Genomic DNA, 19,837 nt, shown 5'->3' on the forward strand with positions numbered 1-19,837 from the left:
GGTTATTGTATATTGATTATATTTTATTTCTTTATCTTGATCGGTTATTTTATATTGATCACTTTTTATTTCTTTATCTTGGTCGGTTATTGTATATTGATTATTTTTTATTTCTTTATCTTGATTGATTATTGTATATTGATCATATTTTATTTCTTTATCTTGATCGGTTATTGTATATTGATTATTTTTTATTTTTATCTTTATCACTATATTTATTACACAATAATTTTGTTTCATGCATGAATTTCCAGGGATAATTTGATTGCCAACATTGAAGAAATTGGAAAACTGAAAGATTTAATATCCCTCCAATCTTTACTCATCGCAGGTGAGTTGTTTCTAAAAATTTCTGACTTTATTGAAAAAGGATTTATAATTGACTCGTTGGGTCAGTATTTGTAATATATATTTTTTTATCTTTTTTTTCCATCTCTCTTTTTCTTTCTTCTATCTTCCCTTTATTTTTTCTCTTTCTTTCTTTGTCTTTCTCTCTCTTCCCCCATTTTCTTTTTCCTTCTTAATTCAAAATATTACTTGCTTACCATTGAGGGCCAGATGTGACACAAGGTCGAATTCAATGTGAGATTTGGGAGGTATGGAGATGTTGGGTCTCGAATTATATCCTTTTAGGAGAAATTATTTCTGGATCAGAATTTTGCTCCTTGATAAAAATAAGCTTAGAGCCCCTTGGCGAAAAAGCATAGATTCTAAATCTCATAGTGAACATAAAACTTATGATCAAGACTTTGTAATGTCATTCCTGGCTACTTGTAGTGTAATTGAAGGATAGTACAAAATGCCAAAAACAGTGTTAACAATTACTAAATATGTAGTAAAATTTGTGAATGAAAAGATGAATAAAAAATATGAATGGGTAACCAGTTAGCAAGTGCTAACTCAACAAGAGAATTTTGGAAATGAGATTCGAAAACATAAATTAACAAACAAGATATATTTATATATCAACAAAAATGTAAATATACTGTGAAAGACTAAAGTTTTTTTAAGAAGTTTTAAAGTTCTTGAATAAGGATTTGACAAAAGGTTGTTTCAAAGTTTCGTTTTGGATATGTGTGTGTAAGTTTACCTTCTGAGTGGCATGTACTCACTGGAAATAGAGAAGCAAACTTAAAGGGATTTCAGCTTGTTCCATTATAGGTGCCCCCCCCCCTCCTTCCAAGAAGAATTCCTGTTCATCAAGCCACTGTTTTAGAGGTTTGTAGAATTTCACACGGGATTGTTAGTTTTGGAGTTTGAAACGATTTTTATTGGTTGTAAAATATTTTAGGTTTACATGGTTCTGTGAAAATGTCTTGATTTTGAAGTGATGAAGAAAGGTATAACATTACACAGACGTTTACGAAGGGGACCCACATGTTGTAGCAGTCTAAGCAGCAAAAAATAACTCGAATTCACTTTTTCATGCTACAATGACATTTATTTTCTCATTCTCCTACCATGCATGGCTTCTCATTATGGCTGTGACGTCACCCATGTCTCTAATGTGATCGTATCACGGCCACCGAGAGTAAGAAGAAGGCCTGTTAACTGAAAAATGTCTGCAGGCAATGTAGGTAAGATTTGTCAAACTGTCGAACTGTCAGTACTATATGAGGGCCATTTGAAAAAGAGCAATAAAACATTTTTAAAAATAAAAAGGAACACAGTTCCATTAATACTGAAACTGAACTTTTTATTCAGTATAAAATATAAATGTTATTTATGTAAAATTAAGTAATTTTAAACAACATACAATTTAATACTGATAAAACTGAATTATGAATTTAGGAAACAAAGAATTAAATAACATATTAAACACCAACGATGAATAATTTTAAAAGTGAAAATCATCGATAAATAATTTTAAGAATGAAAACAAACGATAAGATACAAAAAATTGAAATAAAAAAATAATTAAAAAACAAACAATAAACGTTACTAGTGCAGAAATATTTTTAAATTTAATTTAGAGAAAAATCATATGGGGTGAATGTTATTTTTTGGAACTTTAGAGATGAGGATTGATAATATAAATGTTATCTATGTAAAATTAAGTAATTTTAAAGCAATACACAATTTAATACTGATAAAACTGAATTATGAAGTTAGGAAACAAAGAATTAAAAACCATTAAACACCAACGATAAATAATTTTTAAAATGAAAACAAACGATAAAATACAAAAAATTGAAATCAAACAAATAATTTAAATACAAACAAACAATCTGCTTTATATATAAAATTTTGAATAATTTCGCAATTATGAATGAATTCGCGTGTACTTTTTAAAAAGGTATTTTAATGAGATTATTATCGATTAGACACTAAGCTGAAGCGGGAAAAAGGATCGGAAAGGGGGGGGTAAGCAAGGAATTAGTAATTAATTCAGAATTCGGTACTTATGCACTTAGGTTACCGGGCTGACGGGTGTATTGTAACTATTCTGTACTTTCACCTAACAATTTAATAAACAAAAAGATATCGTAAAACTTGAAGGACCGTTTGAATATATTGATTTAAATTTAAAGTGTTCTGTAATTATTAAAATAAAAAAATTCAGTTGTGCTTTATTTATAAAATTTTGAATAATTTCACAATTATGAATGAATTTTCGTGTACTTTAAAAATATATTTTAATCAGATTATCATCGATTAGACACTAAGCTGAAGCAAGAAAAGGGATTGGAAGGGGGTGGGGGTAAGCAAAGAATTAGTAATTCAGAATTACTAATAATTGATTAAAATACCACTTTTTAAAAAGTACACGCGTTTATAATTCTAAAAAGAAAGAATTAATTTTAATATATAACGCTCAGTCACTGCTAAATTTCTTAATAGCTGAATAATTTTCAAACCGACTTTAGAAAAAGGATAGAAATTCAAAATATTTGTAAATACTCAATGAAAAGTTTTATTAAAAAGGTTTATTAAAAATACATTTTGACAATTATTCTCATGTAAAAATTATTTGTTTATAATTTTAAAACCTAAAACAAAATTAAATTAAATTTTCAACCTTCCTGATAGACTTGCCTTATAAGAAAATAAACAGTTAAAGATATCAACATATTTGCTGTATTAGCAATAAATAGTATTGTTTCTTTAATTTATATTAACAATGTTATCAAACGTTATGAAAGTACTTGAATACAATTCTAATTAAATACACGTTTAATTATTAACAAATAACGTAATGTTCATGCAAAAATTATTTTATTTTTATTTTATTATTACAAATTACAATGCTTTATTTACATAAAAAAAGCAAAAAATAAATTCTTGCGTTTTTTATTTACTACTGAAAACTATAACTATAGTAAAGGTATTTTTTGTTTAACCAAAATAATACGTGTTCACAAAGATTTAAGCAAAAATAACGTTATTTTTGTATTCTGTGATCATTATTTTATGAATACTGAACATTTCATTAAAATTGGTTGATTTCCTGATTTTTTGGTGAATTTTTAAGTAAAGGGAGGGGTCAAAATGTTTATACATTTTGAGCATCAGCATTCATTTTGCACGTACATAAACATTACTTACTTTACTATATTTGGTTGGAATAAAATTTTCCCTTCTAATGGCACGTATCCAAATTAAGAGTTTCTCCTTCGCTTTAGGAAAAGAAAATATATGTACTTTGGGGCCTTTTGGATAATTTCTCCGGCAAGTTGGAACAACGCAATAAACCATGTTAACTGAACTATACAAACTGAAAACGAGACGAGACTGCTGCTGATAGCCTAGATTGTTTACCTACAAGTGGATCTGATAATGACGTCACGCTGTCTTGTGCCTCGGCCTTCTTTCTCGGTAGCCACCACCGTATCCTCTTTATGGGCTTCCTTTTTCTTTACTGTGACGTCATTTCATACATAGCTTGGTATTTGTATACGTGCATCTGCACCCTGTTGCAAAGGGAATTTTAAGAGAAGCGGAGAAAGAAAAAAGGTAGCAATTTAAGTCATTTGTTTTTTAGCATTCATCAGATCGCATCTTGATAAAAAAAATCTGACGTTTCTAGTCAAGAAAGAAGTGGAAGGGAAAGAAGGAAGAGTAAGCTGAACGAAAAAAAGAAAGAAAACGAATGGCTTATGCTCATTAGTCTCGCACATTGATTTCTAATCTATCACAAACTGAGGTCAAAATTTTTTCTTTCATCTTTACCGATTAAACATCTTACACTAACACCAGTTTTAAAGCACTTTCCATAAGAGAAAAGTCGCTGCAAGAAAATGTATTTCTATGTATTATCTTTTTACATGGTAACTTGCGCATTTTTATTTATATGGGAGCAATGTATTTCTGCATGCAACCTTGTGCCTTACTTGTCTTAATTTACTGCCTTCATGTTTTATCGTAGACAAACTATTAATAAGTGAAATGTCTTTATCTAACCCAGCATTTTAAACCATTTTCATTTTACTTTTTACAGTTGTACATATCCAACGTGATACACTGTGAATTTTAGCAACACCCAATGTGTCCAGAGAATTAATTTAAATTCTCTACTCATAAATTGCGTATCTTAATAAAATAAAATTCTCAACATTTTAATTCTTCTGGGGTATGCCTATTATTGAGCACCACAAGGGTTTTCATGACTTTGTGCCATTTAGTAATGGACACTAATCATACCACACTACACACACACGCACTCACATACATATGTGTGTGTATATATATATATATATAAATATATATCTCCAGACCAACAGTAATCATCACTTTTTACACTGATGATTGCAGAAACATAAAACACAAATGTTTTTTGGTATAAAATATATATTTGAAAAATATCATATATATATATATATATATATATATATATATATATATATATATATATATATATATATATATAGTAATTTATAAAATATATATGGCGATTAAGCTACACTGAATATTCGGCGTTTCATCCACTCTAGGATTCGTCAGGCTTATGCGCGAATTCTGTGGTTGTTTCTTGTTTTTATATGGTCCTCTTCTGTTGAGGATTTTAGTTAGCCAATCAGCTTTCTAGTATCCACCGCGCCCTTTCCTATCAGCCAATGGGCATGTATTTTATCGAGCAAAGGATCTGTTTTAGAACTAGGTCAGTGGCTTAAGGCAGACCTTTTCCTTTTTTTTATATATAAACATACATATGTGTACATACATATATGCATATATATATATATATATATATATATATATATATACATGCATTCATATATGTGTGATCGTTTATGCATATTCATGTTTATTTAATTTATTTATTTGTTTATTTTCTATTGTTTTTGTTAGTTTTAAAGCTATTTTATATCGCTATCCTAGAGTAAATTTTATTTTTGTGAACACAGTTATTTGCTATTTCTCTTCTACAGTTTACTAGATTTTGGGGTTCTTTATGTGAGTAAATGAAGTACATATATATATATATATATATAGGTTTTGTGAAAATGTATATTTTTGTAAACATTTTCTATTCTTTATGCATATCAATCTTCTTTTAAATCAGAAGTTCGATGGTTATTAAGGTATAACAACAGAGCATCTATATATTAATACGATAGCGTGTGTGTTATTTTCTGTGTCGTTTAATTATTATGTACTTCCATTTCTTGTAATAGATAATTTTACCAAGAATTCTTCATAAATTTTGGTTTCAGTTTCAATTATAGCTGATGGCACTTAAGTCATTTATTCTTTTTATAAATAATTTTACCAAAAATTCCTCATAAGTTTTGGTTTTGGTTTCGATTATAACTAATGGCAATCCAATAATTCATTTTTTTTAAATAATTTTATCAAGAATTCTTCATAAGTTTTGGTTTTGGTTTCGCTTTTAGCTGATGGCACCTTAGTAATGCATTTTTAAAAAATAATTTTATCAAGAATCCTCCATGAGTTTTGGTTTCGGTTTCAATTATAGCTGAAGGAACTAAAATTATATATATCCATAAGTTTGGGATTCAGTTTCGATTCAAGCTGATGAACCCAAGTCATATAGATATATTTTTTTATTTTTGAAACTGCAACTTTATAATATATAAAAATCGCTAGAACATTAACTCTATAATATGTATACAAAATCTTCAAAAATTAAAATATCATATTTAAGCATTCTTTACGACTAGAGTTATCCGGGCGTTCGTGCTAGCTTAGATAAATACTTTTGCAGTTTTAACAAAAAAAGCTACAATAATATCAGAGGGTCTCAATTTACACTGAACATCTACAGAATGCCAACATCAATATATTGCATATGAATGAGTCTCCTGTGGAATTTCCACAGGTCCACTAGTATATAAATAAATGAAAATTTTGCTAGATTCCAAAGCCTGAGATTTTATTAATCTTGCCAATCATTTTTTTCCAAATAAAACTTTGGTACATTTTACAGATCTGTTTTGTTCACGACAAACCACTGATATTTGTATGTCAATACTGGATAACATTTATTTTTGGTTACAGGTTACAAAAATTTTATATCAAATACCGTAATATATTTTTAACTAATAATTATTATATAATGTATATAAATTAGAGTTAAAACAGAGGGAGACATTTTCAAATTATATAAGTATGAAATTAACTGTTTTGAATGAAAACTTACGCAGTTTTTTTTTTTTTTGTCAAAAACAAACTTAATCTTATGTAAACATTCAGAAAGGACACTCTGACATTAGTGTTTTGGAGTTGTTATCAAAGATCACTTTGCTGGTTAGCGATTAAAAAGGATATTAAATATGAGATGCCTTAAATAAGTTTCCAGACTTTTTTCATATGTTGATACATACATGAAACTCTGGTTCCCTTCGAAATAACTTCCTCTGACTGCAATGCACTTGTCGTACCATTCCGACAACTTCTGGAAGATCCCATAGAAGTTCTCTTGTATGAGCATACCAATGACCCTCGTCACAGCCTCTTTCATCTTCTCAATTGTTTCATAATGACAGCCTCTAAGGTTTCCCTTGAGCTTAGGGAATAATCAAGTCACAGGGAGCAAAGCCTGGACTATAGGGAACGTGAGGAATTGCCTTGATGCCTAGCTTAGTCAAATCGTTTGTGACATGAATGGAGTTGTGGACTGGTGAATTGTCCTAGTGGGAATGCCACTAACCCGATTTGAAGAGTGCTGGCCTCTTCCGACAGAATCTTTTTCTGAACTCATTTAAAACCTCAACATGGTATTCCTTGTTGACTGTCTATCCAATGGGAACCCAGTGCATGCAGATCATGCCTGTGCTGTCAAAAAACTGGATCATCATAAGTTTCTGGATGGATTTGCTGTTTGACCTTTTTGGGTTTGGGAGAGCCAGCATGCTTCCACTGAGAACTGTCTCTTGGTCTCTGGATCATAGCAATAGATCCAGCTTTCATCGCAGGACACCAGAGCATCAAGAACTGTGTGATCTGAATTGATCAGCTCGACCATCTCCCTGTGTCATGACAACGTCTTTCTTTCTGATCTTTTCTTAACACAAACTTTGTGCAAATCTTCCACATCTTTAGTTCCTCACAAATAATTGTGTGTACAGTTCCCACACTGACATTAACAGTGCACTTATTGTCTCGATAAACACACGACTGTCCTTATTCATGAAATTCTTTATTTGGCCAGTCAACTCTGATGTTCTGGCTTCCTTACTCCTCCTACACCTCTCATCATCCCTCACAGACACCCTGCCTTCCTTTAATCTCTAATGCCACTCAAAAACTGATGCTCAATTCATGTAAGATGGTTCAAAAGCAGTCTGAAATATTCTATACGTTTTTGTGGCATTTTTTCCATATTCTATATCGTTCTTCTTAATGTCCTCATGCTCAGATTGCATTTTTGAAATTCACCACGTATGATAATCAGACTTTAGTAGGGTCTATTCCAATTCCTGCTGTAGCTGTTCATTTGAACCTGAAATCATAAAAATTGGTCAGTCATTTCATAAGATCTATAGCAATAACATGCTGAATTTTCAAGAATCAGCAATTTTAAATGCCTGTACAAAAAAAGTCTAGAAACTTATTGAAAGCACTTTATTGAACTGGCTTGTATAATATCTGACCAGTTTAGAGATCGCACCAGTAAGAGTCAGAATTTCGTTTTTAATTTTTTAATATGCAAGACACAATAGTACAAAATCTAATGGGAGTAGCACCTTCTCGTCTTAAAATTAAATGTCTTCAAGGGAAATAACTCTCAGCCAACAGATATTTTCATTAATTAATTGACATTTAAAATTCTATCTTAAATAATTATAAATAGATTTACAAATTTCTGTAGACATATATAAACTATTTTGGCTGATTTAATATATATAATTAAATATTATTATTTATTTTAAAACTTTTGTACTTCAAGTGTTTTTAGTAGTGTTGGGACAATTAATCTAATTGGGATCGAAAAAAAATGGAATTTTGGGGGTATCATAATTGGAAAAATATGATTCTAATTTCCAATTCCAAAAATAATTCTTTTAATTTGTATTTGTTTCTTTATTTTCAGTTGTAGGTACTAATCATCAGTCAGTAAAACTCAAATTTATAGATTACAATAACGAATTTATATAAAATTGGCACTGACTCCCACCAGTAAAATAGCACATGTAAAATGGCACGAGTGGATAAATAAGAAAAATTGCCTAAGTTATAATATAGATGAATACTATGAGTTTATAAAACAATACAATATAATATAAGTTTATAAAAGATACAATATATGAAGAAAAACAAAACATTAAAAAGTTTATCCAATTAAAAGAAAAATCATATTTATATTTTAACTAGCGGGGGTACCCGGCGTTGCCCGGGTGTTTAGAGGTGTGTGTGCTGGGGCGGGGGGGGGTAATCAAAACATAAGAATAAGCGAAGTAAATATTTTTAAATATTAAATTATTAGATGTTTTATATAAAAAAATGTTAAAACTTAAAAAAATCGAAAAAAAAAACACCAAAAAAAAATAACGTAAGACTAACGAACGATGTTAAATGTAAAAATCGGAAAAACAAAAACAAAAGAAAACGCGAATATGATGGAAAAAGAAAACAGAAAAACGAACGTTAAAACTTCTTTAAAAAATCTGAAAAATAAAAACAAAAAAAACACGTGAAAAATGACTTAAATAACCCTGTTTCAATATTAAAATTTAAAAAGTCGAAAAAAAAAAGACACCTCACATCACAATTCGAACTTACAACCTTTAGATAATGACGAAGCAACTGAGCTAAGACGACGTTGACGAAATTAGATCGTTTTTTTTTAATAGTTAAACTAAATCATGTTCCGACGTCATTTGTGCATGCGTAGAAGCGAACTTGTCATGAGAGGACGGTTTTTGCTACACCCTCCCTGTACAAAACTGATGATTTTAGGGTAAAGGAATAAATGTTTTTGGCCAATTTTTCAATATTTGTCCGGCGAAGGTTGGAACTTTAAAATGATACCTATCTCGCAAAAATCCGTTACCTGTGTGAAAGTTTTTGCGAGACATACAAACACACATACATACATACAAACATACATACAAACATACATACATACACACATTTTCGCTTTTATATATATATAGATGGAGACGACCCCCTCCACTCACCGCAAAAAATGATAAAATTTTACTTTTCAAACACTTACACAATTTTAGAATCAGAATCGGAATCAGTAATTGTATCAGAATCAGTGAAAATATAGGAATCATCTCATCATTAATTTATAGCTTATTTGTTTTATGAGTATATTTTATGACTAATAACTACTACTACTACTACTACTACTACTACTGCACAGCGGCTGTGGTTGGATGCTTTCTTGTGTTATCGTTGGTGTTGATGGTTGCTCTTCAGACTTTACAATTCATTGACCAGATACTCTATGATGTTTAAAGTGTGGAGGTAAAGTAAAGCATGCACATTTAAACCACAAATGAAACGCTAACCCTAACTCCCACTTGAGATCAGAATGAGCCTGGGAGTAATGCCAGTTAAGAGGTAAATCTGCATTCCCTAAAAAATCTCAAATTGAAGTCAGGATAGAATATGATTTCATACCATATTCAACACCAGGTTGAGATAAACAGAGTTTAAGTAGTTCATGTCATGAACTGCTGACAATCTTCAGCCAGTTTCCTAAAAAAACTCCTGCAAAAGTAAATGATATATTTTATTTTATTGGCTAAAGCGAGTATTTGAATAAATTAAAAAAGATGTCGGATATTTAATCCAATTAAAATAAACTTTTCACTGGTTGACGGGATGCACATCGAAGAAGAAAAAAAAACGATTTTGCTAAGCACGATAAATAAAGTATTAACGAGAAAAGGACATTCGCACAGAGATCAAAAAGAATAGTCAATATTAAATAAATGCTATAAACTCTCTTTCACAGATAAGTAACTTTTTCTTTTTAAAGAAAAAAAAAAGAGGAAAGAATGTGTAGGATCAACAAGGAATTGAACCCAGTACCCACACGTTACGAAAATTGAAAACTGACAAACGAAATCTACTGCTTTCTGTATGAATGCAAACGCCAAATTATTTTCTCAGAAAAATTGCCACACGAGGAAATAAATATATGAAAGAAATATTCTTTAAATAACCAGGTACGAATTTTGTCAAGATTTTTTTCTATAGAGTTGGTACTATAGAAAAATAAATTAACGAATTGGTTTGTTTTGTCATATTAATTCCATACCGCCCCCCCCCTCCCCCCCAAAAAATGGACGAGTGTGCAAAACAAATTTTGGAACTGGTGAAATTCCAACAAAGTCAACTATTAGAACTTGGAAAAGGTTTTGAAAAGAGCAATTGTCAATACAAACACAAAACGGAGAGAAACAATTGGCAATAAAGAAACAAAACGAAGAGAAACAGTTAAATTTAATAAAATATCTCGAAGAAAAACGTGGAAGAGAAAAGAAAGAAATGAATGAACAAATATTGGAAAAGCAGTTAGATTTAATGAAATTCTTCAAGGAAAAACAGGAAAGAGAAAGGAAAGAAATGAATGACCAAATATTGGAATTGAAAAAATTACATTTAGAGCAACAAAACCAGTCAGATAAAAAAATGAATTTGATAAGTTTTAATGAATAAGGACAGCAGAGAAGAAACCAGCACGGTTTTTTCCCAAAATGCGATCTGGTCAGCTTTTGATACATTTCATTATGCTCCTGAAGAAGACCTAACGTTTGAGGCATATTTCAGAAAATTTGAAGACCTTTTTAAAATTGATTGCAGTGCATGGACTGATCAAAAGAAGGTACGTTTATTGCTACGGAAGTTAGGTACATTCGAACATAACAAATTCGTGGACTATATTTTACCAAGAAAAACAAACGAATTGTCGTTAGACGAGGCAGTCAAACTATTAATACTGTCGAAAAAGAAGCCTTTTTCATGCATGAATCTTACTTATATTACCGGTGAAACATGAACACACAGAATGTCAACAGCAACCAACGACAGTGCTGAAGAGAAACTAACAAAACCAACGCATTGGACATTACTAGGCTACAACTTCTTGAAGCCTGGAACAGACCTTGAAAAAAAGAAAGACGCCAAACCAGTAAACAGACTTGATGAAATAGCAAAAATACATGATTACGAATACACAGATCCAAACGTAAGTACACAAGACGCAGATGATAAATTCATACTAGGAGCAATACATGAAGGATTACTCGGCAACTTGGCGGCTGGAGCAATACATGGAAAGCAACTACTCAGCCTTGACAAGTACTTTCGGAAAACTAAAAGACCTAGAGATGAACCAAGTTCTAGCAGAAGTACTAGTAATGCTGGTAATACTAGCAAAAGAGGATGGAAAATGATATAGCAACGATGGAAGCACAGACAGCACCAGAAGAAGCAAGTACCGGAGGAGGTGGAATGTTCAACGCGACAACTATCAGAACAATCAAACCGAATGGATCAGTTGATTACTCACGAAAATACACGTTCAGAAATAGATTTCGAAACGTACTCAAGTCAGACAATATAAATGACCAAGCTATACACTTTGAAGCACCTAAAAAGATTATGCATAAAAAAATCAAACAAATTGGAATCAAATACTATTAAAAGGATTTGGACAATCCCGACATCACATGATACGATACCACTTAACAACATGGGTAAAACAAATAGAGGCAGAAGCAGCATTCACTATGGCAACAGCATTAAGTTATAATCAGGATTCGGTTCTGGGGTTCGGGAAGGAGTGAGTCACTTTCTCGACAACAGCACGTTTTTGCCCTCTTCTTTTCCAATCGACCACACCTGGCCTCTCACTACCAATGTCACACTGCACAATCCGAATGTCAGCAATACGAAATTCTTTTCAAGAGAAGATGTTCATGACTCTTTTTCCTCTGCTCCCCTAGGGAAATTTTCCCCAGCTTTTATATCCTCCTATCTAGAAAAAAAAGGAAGAGACAGGAAAAAAATAATAGCTTCTCCCATCATGCTCTGCCTTCCCAAGATGCCCTTCAAATGCGCTGGCCATCCTTTCCTTCTTCTTTCCCAAAGAGTGATGCAGATACGCCCGGTATGTTTCTTTTTTTTTTTCTTTTCTAACCATATACCCCACACATACAGAGTAGAAGCAATACGAATATTCGTCGATGATATAGTATGTCAGGAAATAACAGACAGTAAAGGAGAAACCAGATACATACAATCACCTGCACCAAAATTCTATCCATATGAGGACTATGGTAAATACGTAGGGTTCGGAAACTTACTAGACATATCGCATATACCAAAGAGAAACTGGGTAGAATGCGAACCAGTGGAATATGAAGCTGCAAAACTACCAACATACATGTACCGTTACTGGATGCCAGCTGGACTAGCAAAAGACATATTCGATAAGGATATATCACCCGGCAAGGAAGACTTCAGCAAAGACACAAAAGAACTACATGATTGGAGAAGAATGTGGATGACTCCCAACTTTCATGAATTAAAACAAGGGGATGTATATTCTTTCCAATGGAAAAATAAAAGTCTGCAATACAAACCACTAGTGAATACATGAAGTCGTAGTAAACAACACAACATTAAGATCACAGGAACGTGGAATGACAACCGCTTCAAAAACGGATGGGATGGCGGCTAGATATATCAACCAAATCTGAACAACTATACACTAATTGGGAAGATTGTTACGAACAATTAAATCACGAGGACACAAGAAAAGTAATGTGAAAACAACATAACGTGGACATACAGCTCACTGAACGGTCTGACCTGGCTTCAAATGCCCCACTTACTTGGAAACCGGATGGAGGGTCCAGGTCAAAAGAAAACAGGAATAACAATGGCGGGAGGAAGAAACATACTTGACGACGAAATCTTCACCGCAGAAGAACCACCTCCACTCCTTCTACTACATGCAACTATGGTAATAGAAGCTGAAGGATCGAGGCCAAACTTCTTCACTTTCAATATCACGTATGAAATGGACGTGCACTTACTATATGAACAATTTGAACATCCGCAGACAAGTACCGCACTTAAATAAACAATGTTAATGAAAGACGGACGAATGTTGATAAACCTATTAACCCAACTTAACCGACACTTAACAGGAACAACAGTGAAATGACAAGTGCATGCAACAACAAACCATTTCCAAAAAAGATGCTGGTAATATGATAGATCAAATGACCTCGAGATACATAAATGGGTAAACAGGATACAAATGGACAGGTCAGCACCATTTGACCTAAGCCAGATGACGTCAAACAATAGACTAGAACTCCATAAAAAGACCGAAAACCAGCCAGTAACTTGACGAAACACGCGAAGAACCTAAGTATCAACAGTTTAACAGAGCCTATCAAGCAGCATTACAGGATACCAGCCTCAAGGAATACTACTCGGTATACTGTTTTCGATCCAAAATGAATACCATTGGGAAAGTAAATCTGACGACCTAGTCCACAAATTCCAAAACTTCATCATAAGTTTCAAGAAAAAATACACGATTAAACCCGGTTCTCCAACTTCCAACGTAGACCCGTACTACCATGTCTCCTTCTCCAACATCAGGGGTCTACGTTCTAACCTTCCAGAGGTTGAAACCCAATTACAGGAGACTAAACCAGACCTTTTATTTTTAAGTGAAACTGGCATTGGACAGGCTATTTCCCTAGAAGAGTTCGCAATTAAAGGATACTCTAACTTAACTTCTAAATCTGACCCCCAAGATCGCCATGGGCATGGAATATGTGCCTATATTAGGGATAACTTTCCATGTGGTAGGGACATCTCCCGGGAAGATCCTAACTTACCCTATATGTGCTTCCGGGTTGCTTTAGCTCACACTACGGCATTTATATTTACTCTCTATCGCCCCCATAACAGCGGAGTTACTATCTTTCAAAGCATATCTAAGAAAATTGACCAAGTCTTATCTGCTTATCCTTCAGCTAACATTCACGTATGTGGTGACTTCAATGTTCACAACGTCGAATGGTTGACCCACTCTAACAAGACCGATGATGAGGGAAGGTTCTGTCATGATTTCTCCATTGCCTATGACCTCACTCAGATTGTTCAGGAACTCACCCGTGTGCCCGACAATGATGGCCAGTATGCGAGCCTACTAGACCTTTTTCTCACAACTTGCCCTGAACTATGTTCAGTTTCTGTTCTGTCGCCTCTTGGCTCTTCCGACCACTCTGTTGTATCAATTAAGATAAAAATGAAATGTAATAAGTCCCCAGACGTACCTCTCCATCGTACAGTATATCGATACACTAAGGCTGACTGGGATAGCTTCCGTACATTTATATCTGATCTACCTCTGCATTCCATGTTTAAAAAGGATGTGTCCTCTATAGTATTAGACCTGACGGAATTGTTAATTGTAGGTATTGACCGTTTCATACCCTCGAAAAAGTTTCAGCAAAAACCTAACAGCCAGCCATGGTTCTTTCCAGAATGTGCTGCTGCCATTGCGCACAGAAATCACTTTTACCACTGTTTCCAACGTAATAGATGTATAAAAACTAAAGCCGCTTTCAGGACTGCCAGCAACCATTGTAAGAAAGTAATAAAGAATGCAAGAGAGTTGTATGCTCAATCTGTTAAGTCCAAAGTAGCTGAGCAGCGGCTTGGTTCCCACCAGTTTTGGCAAATAGCAAACAGAATCATGAACAGAAGCGTGTGCTCCATCCCAACTATTATCAATGGACCTGGGGTAATCTCGTCAGCATCAGACAAAGCCAAACTCTTTGTCAAGAACTTCGCAGCTAATTCTACCCTTTGCGATCAAGGCTGCCAACCCCCAATATTTCCTCCTGTATCAGAAAACACGCTATATGATATACGTATATCTGTACGTGATGTTGCCAAGCTAATCAAAAACCTTGATTCCAGTAAAGCAACTGGCCCTGACGGTATTCCAATTATAGTACTCAAAAAACTTCAACCTGAACTAGCGCCCATACTTACAAAACTGTTTAAACGTTGTCTTAAGGAGAATAGTTTCCCATCTCCCTGGAAAATTTCATCAGTATGCCCTGTATTTAAGAATTCAGGTGATCGCTCATCCCCCTCTCAGTACAGGCCAATAAGTCTCCTGTGCGTCATGAGTAAGTTGCTGGAATCTGTGTTAAATACAGAAGTAATCAACTATCTCAACAAAAATAACCTTCTTAGTGACACTCATATGGTTTCCGTTCTGCTAGATCTACAGCAGATGTGCTTACAGTTATATCTCATAGGATTAGCAAATCTCTCGACGGAGGCAACCTTTCTAGGGCAATTGCTCTTGACATATCTAAGGCCTTTGATAGGGTATGGCATAAAGGTTTACTTCATAAGATCTCTAGCTATGGTATTGCTGGAAATGTCTTCTCAATTATTAAATCATTTCTTTCTGATAGGTTCATAAGAGTAGTAGTTGAGGGGCAAAAATCAGAAGCTCACAGTATTAATGCCGGTGTCCCTCAGGGGTCCATCCTGGGCCCAACTCTTTTCCTGATCTACATTAATGATCTTCCAAATCACATCCTTACATCATTTGTAGACATCTATGCTGACGACACTACCATTTATGGTAGCACATCTAAGACAGTAAACGACCAAGTTCTCTCCAATTCTCTCTCCTCTGATCTTGAGCACGTAGTACAATGGGGTAAAGAATGGCTGGTTACTTTTAATGCATCTAGAACCAAGCTTCTCTCTTTACATCATCAACATTCTGATCCACATCTGACATCAATTGAAATGAATGGCTCTCGTCTTCAGGAGGCCTCAAGTTTTGACAAACTTCTTGGCTTGACCATTACTCCTGATCTTAAATGGAACACGTACATCAAATCTGTTGCCAAGGCCACTGGAAAAATGGTGGGATCTTTCTATCGATCCGGTAGATATCTCACTGCTGATGCTATTCTCTATCTATATAAGAGCCAGGTACGTCCAAGGATGGAATACTGTTGCCACATCTGGGCAGGAGCTGCTAGAAAGGACTTGGCCTGCCTTGATAGAGTTCAAAATAGACTTTGTAGCCTCGTAGGAGATGTCCTTTTCTCTTCCTTGCAACCTTTATCTCACAGAAGAGATGTTGCGAGTTTGTCTCTGATGTATCGTTATTTTCATGGAAAGTGTTCGAATGAGCTTCAATCTATGGTCCCCCCTCGCCAAACTTTCACAAGAAACACTCGTCTAGCTGTAAACACTATCAATAATTCCCCCCACTCTTTATCTGTGCCTAAACCTAAACGTAGATTCCATGAACAAAGCTTTTTTCTTAGAACTGCACGCCTGTGGAATTGTCTTCCGTTTTCCTGCTTTCCGGCTGACTACAATATGGTTGTCTTCAAGTCTAACGTAAATAAGTTCTTGATGAGCCGTTTCATATAAGTTATCAACTTTACCAAATTTTCATTACTAATGATTACTATAATGTCCAATTTCTACTGTACACTCTTTAACCCTTATCCTTGAGTGGCCTCTTGGCCTTGATAATGTGGTGATGCCTATGTAAAAAAAACAAAACAAAAAAAAACACCCCTATTCTCGAACTTAAACTAAGTTAAGTATAAGGATACAACCAACCAGATGCTAACAATAAGCACCTAATCAATATACTAAATGGACACCCATGCATCATAATATATGACAGCGGGTGTACGAAAATTCAAGGGCGCCACATCGTCTCGTTTCACGACAGACATCCAGCAGAACTGTACGCCTTTAAAGAATTGAAAAAAGGTCTGATGGAAGCAGGAGACATGATTCAATAGCAACTTACATGAAGGCTGAAAGGTCAAAAACACCTTACGGTTACGCGTCGTATCTCTCACAATCCAACGCTGGGAAACAGTTAATCTGCATAAATAATATCACCACAGAGGTGCAGAAAATGCTATTCGACGTTATAAATGACAATCAGCATATCATAAGTAAACGACCACACACAAGCGGCTTGAACACACAGTGCATGCCAAAAAATATAAAAAAGACACAGTGCATGCCAAAAAATATAAATTTATTAAACAAATATTTGAACACTCTCCAGGACAGGACATCTCCGATTTGGTACATTTCTGTGAAGGAGCAGGATCACAGTACCAAAAGGACTTTCAGTACATCACAGAAAATACACAATCGATCAACAAGTTAATCCAGGAAGTCTCAACAAAGGTAAACATTAAAGAAATTAATATACCAATCTGGAGACAGATCAAAAATAAACTAGACTATTTCAACAACCTGGAAGGAAATCTATACTGGCCAGTGAAGGAAAGTCTAGGGATCTACGAAGCATGGTGTGACCACCACAGACTAAGTCAGAAAAACATAGCTAAAGAACTGCTCGATGTATGCTACAAGGTACTACCGAAAATTAATACGTTCCACCTCCAAGGCCCCGCGAACACAGGAAAAACTTACATCATCAGCTTTATAAGAGAATGAATCGTCAATTAAAGTGGAATGCGATGTCGAGATCAGGACACATTCACCTTTGCTAACTGTGTAGACAAAGCACTAATCTACACTGACGAACTTCAATTTTACAGCCATAATGTAGACCAGGCAAAGGTAATACTCGGGGGAGGAACGTCACAAGTCAATGTTAAAAATAATCCCAAGCGACTTATGCGAAGAACACCCTGTCTCTCAACATCCAACAACGACCCATGGCTAATGATTCCTAATGAAGAACCTAACTTAAAAGCAAAGATGTACTATTACAATCTAAAGACACTGATAAATAAACTGAAATACTGGGGGGGGGGCAAAAAACTAACACCACGAATGTGGATAATTCTTTGGAAAACATACATTGAACAGTGGGAAACTAAAACCTATGATATTGATCAAATTGATCAAAAATGTCCAATACCGTCGCCCAAAAACCACAACTTTTATAGAAGAAGACTTTTTGACACCCACAAAAAAATACATGAAATCATGCCAGCACCACTACAACCAGAAATAATAACGATCAACGACACACAATACGACACCAACAATAATTCAAAGGAAAGATTCCCCAACGAACACGCACCAGGTGGCTGTTATCCAGGCCAAACACTACCAAGTCCATCAGGATTTCAACTGACAATGAGGAAAACAGTCAGAGCAAAGATACATCCAACAATTTACAGATATTAAGTATGTTAACACAAAAGTCTTCACCACGTACCGTACAAGTCATCGGAGGAGGAAAATCAACCACCACCACCACTACTACCAATGTACAAACCCCTACCAACATTAACAGGCAAAGGAAACCCAACGTTAGCAGGTATAGAAAATACAGTTAAACCACCACCCCAAAAAAGACTATGACGTTCATTGTTTTTTTCTAATGACTCCGAATAATACATCACATTAAAATTAAACTTATAAAAGTATGTAAACAATTTTTTTTTCCTCCATCAAAAAAAGAAAATAAATTAAAAAAAAACAATTCCATTAGTAAAGTTTTCATTAGCATGACGCATTTTTGCATGTAATATTGTTGCATGAGATTATATTGTTATATACTTTCACTGGCGGCGATAAAATTGGAGAAATAAAAAGACCGGCAGCAATAGTACAGGCGAAACAATATCACAGTATAGAGCAACAGGCGAAACAATATCACAGTATAGAGCAACAGGCGAAACAATATCACAGTATAGAGCAACATGCGAAACAATATAAACAGTAAGTACAAGGAGAGTAAGGACTATACGACATTTGCGTCTATAGTTAATAAGCACTGTGACAATTTCAAATTGTCATCATTAACAGCAGACAATTTAAAATGCTTAATATTCACACAAGGTTTGATAGCCACAAAAGACGCCAATATAAAATGTCGGGCTCTAAATAAATTGGAATTAGAACCTAATTTGATGCTTCAGAAACCGGCTGAAGATTGTCAGCAGTTCGTGGCAATGAAGCAAGATTCCTGAAACATAGAGGAAGCAGGTATCGCTCACATTAAAAAAATATGCTTCAAAAATAAAGGACACCCGCCCGCCAGCAATTACCAATGGAGAGGCAAAAAGAACCCTTCTTAAAATTATCAGGATAGACCAAATCCTAGGACCCCTTGTAGCAAATATGGAGAACCTGATGCGTACAATGCACGTCAGTACCAAAGGAAAATAACATGTGACCTATGCTAGCAAGCAGGGCACAAGGCTTCATATTGCAGAGCAAAAGTAGCAAAAAAGAGCTATGTAAAAATTGCAAAAATGGACACTTCACCAACAGACAACATAAGGAGGTATGTTACGGTGAGAATCAGAAAATAAAGAAGTAAAACTGCAGCTCGATTCAGGGTCGGATTTATCAATTATAAATTTTCACACGTGGAAGAGAATAGGAAAGCCCACGATGA

General features: G+C 34.3%; 1 protein-coding gene across 2 annotated transcripts in view; it reads left to right on the top strand.

The window, feature by feature from the left end:
* Positions 1 to 19,837, top strand: part of LOC145269201 (leucine-rich repeat-containing protein 23-like) — a 578,101-nt gene that overhangs the window by 537,545 nt on the left and 20,719 nt on the right. For both annotated transcript variants that reach the window (XM_080124821.1, XM_080124822.1), the window contains one exon: positions 255 to 331. In XM_080124821.1, coding sequence (XP_079980947.1) covers positions 255 to 331 — 77 coding nt within the window. The remainder of the gene's footprint in view (positions 1 to 254; positions 332 to 19,837) is intronic.

The sequence above is a fragment of the Euprymna scolopes genome, chromosome 4 (assembly GCF_053919585.1).
Source record: "Euprymna scolopes isolate OS-2025 chromosome 4, ASM5391958v1, whole genome shotgun sequence".
Taxonomy (NCBI): domain Eukaryota; kingdom Metazoa; phylum Mollusca; class Cephalopoda; order Sepiida; family Sepiolidae; genus Euprymna; species Euprymna scolopes.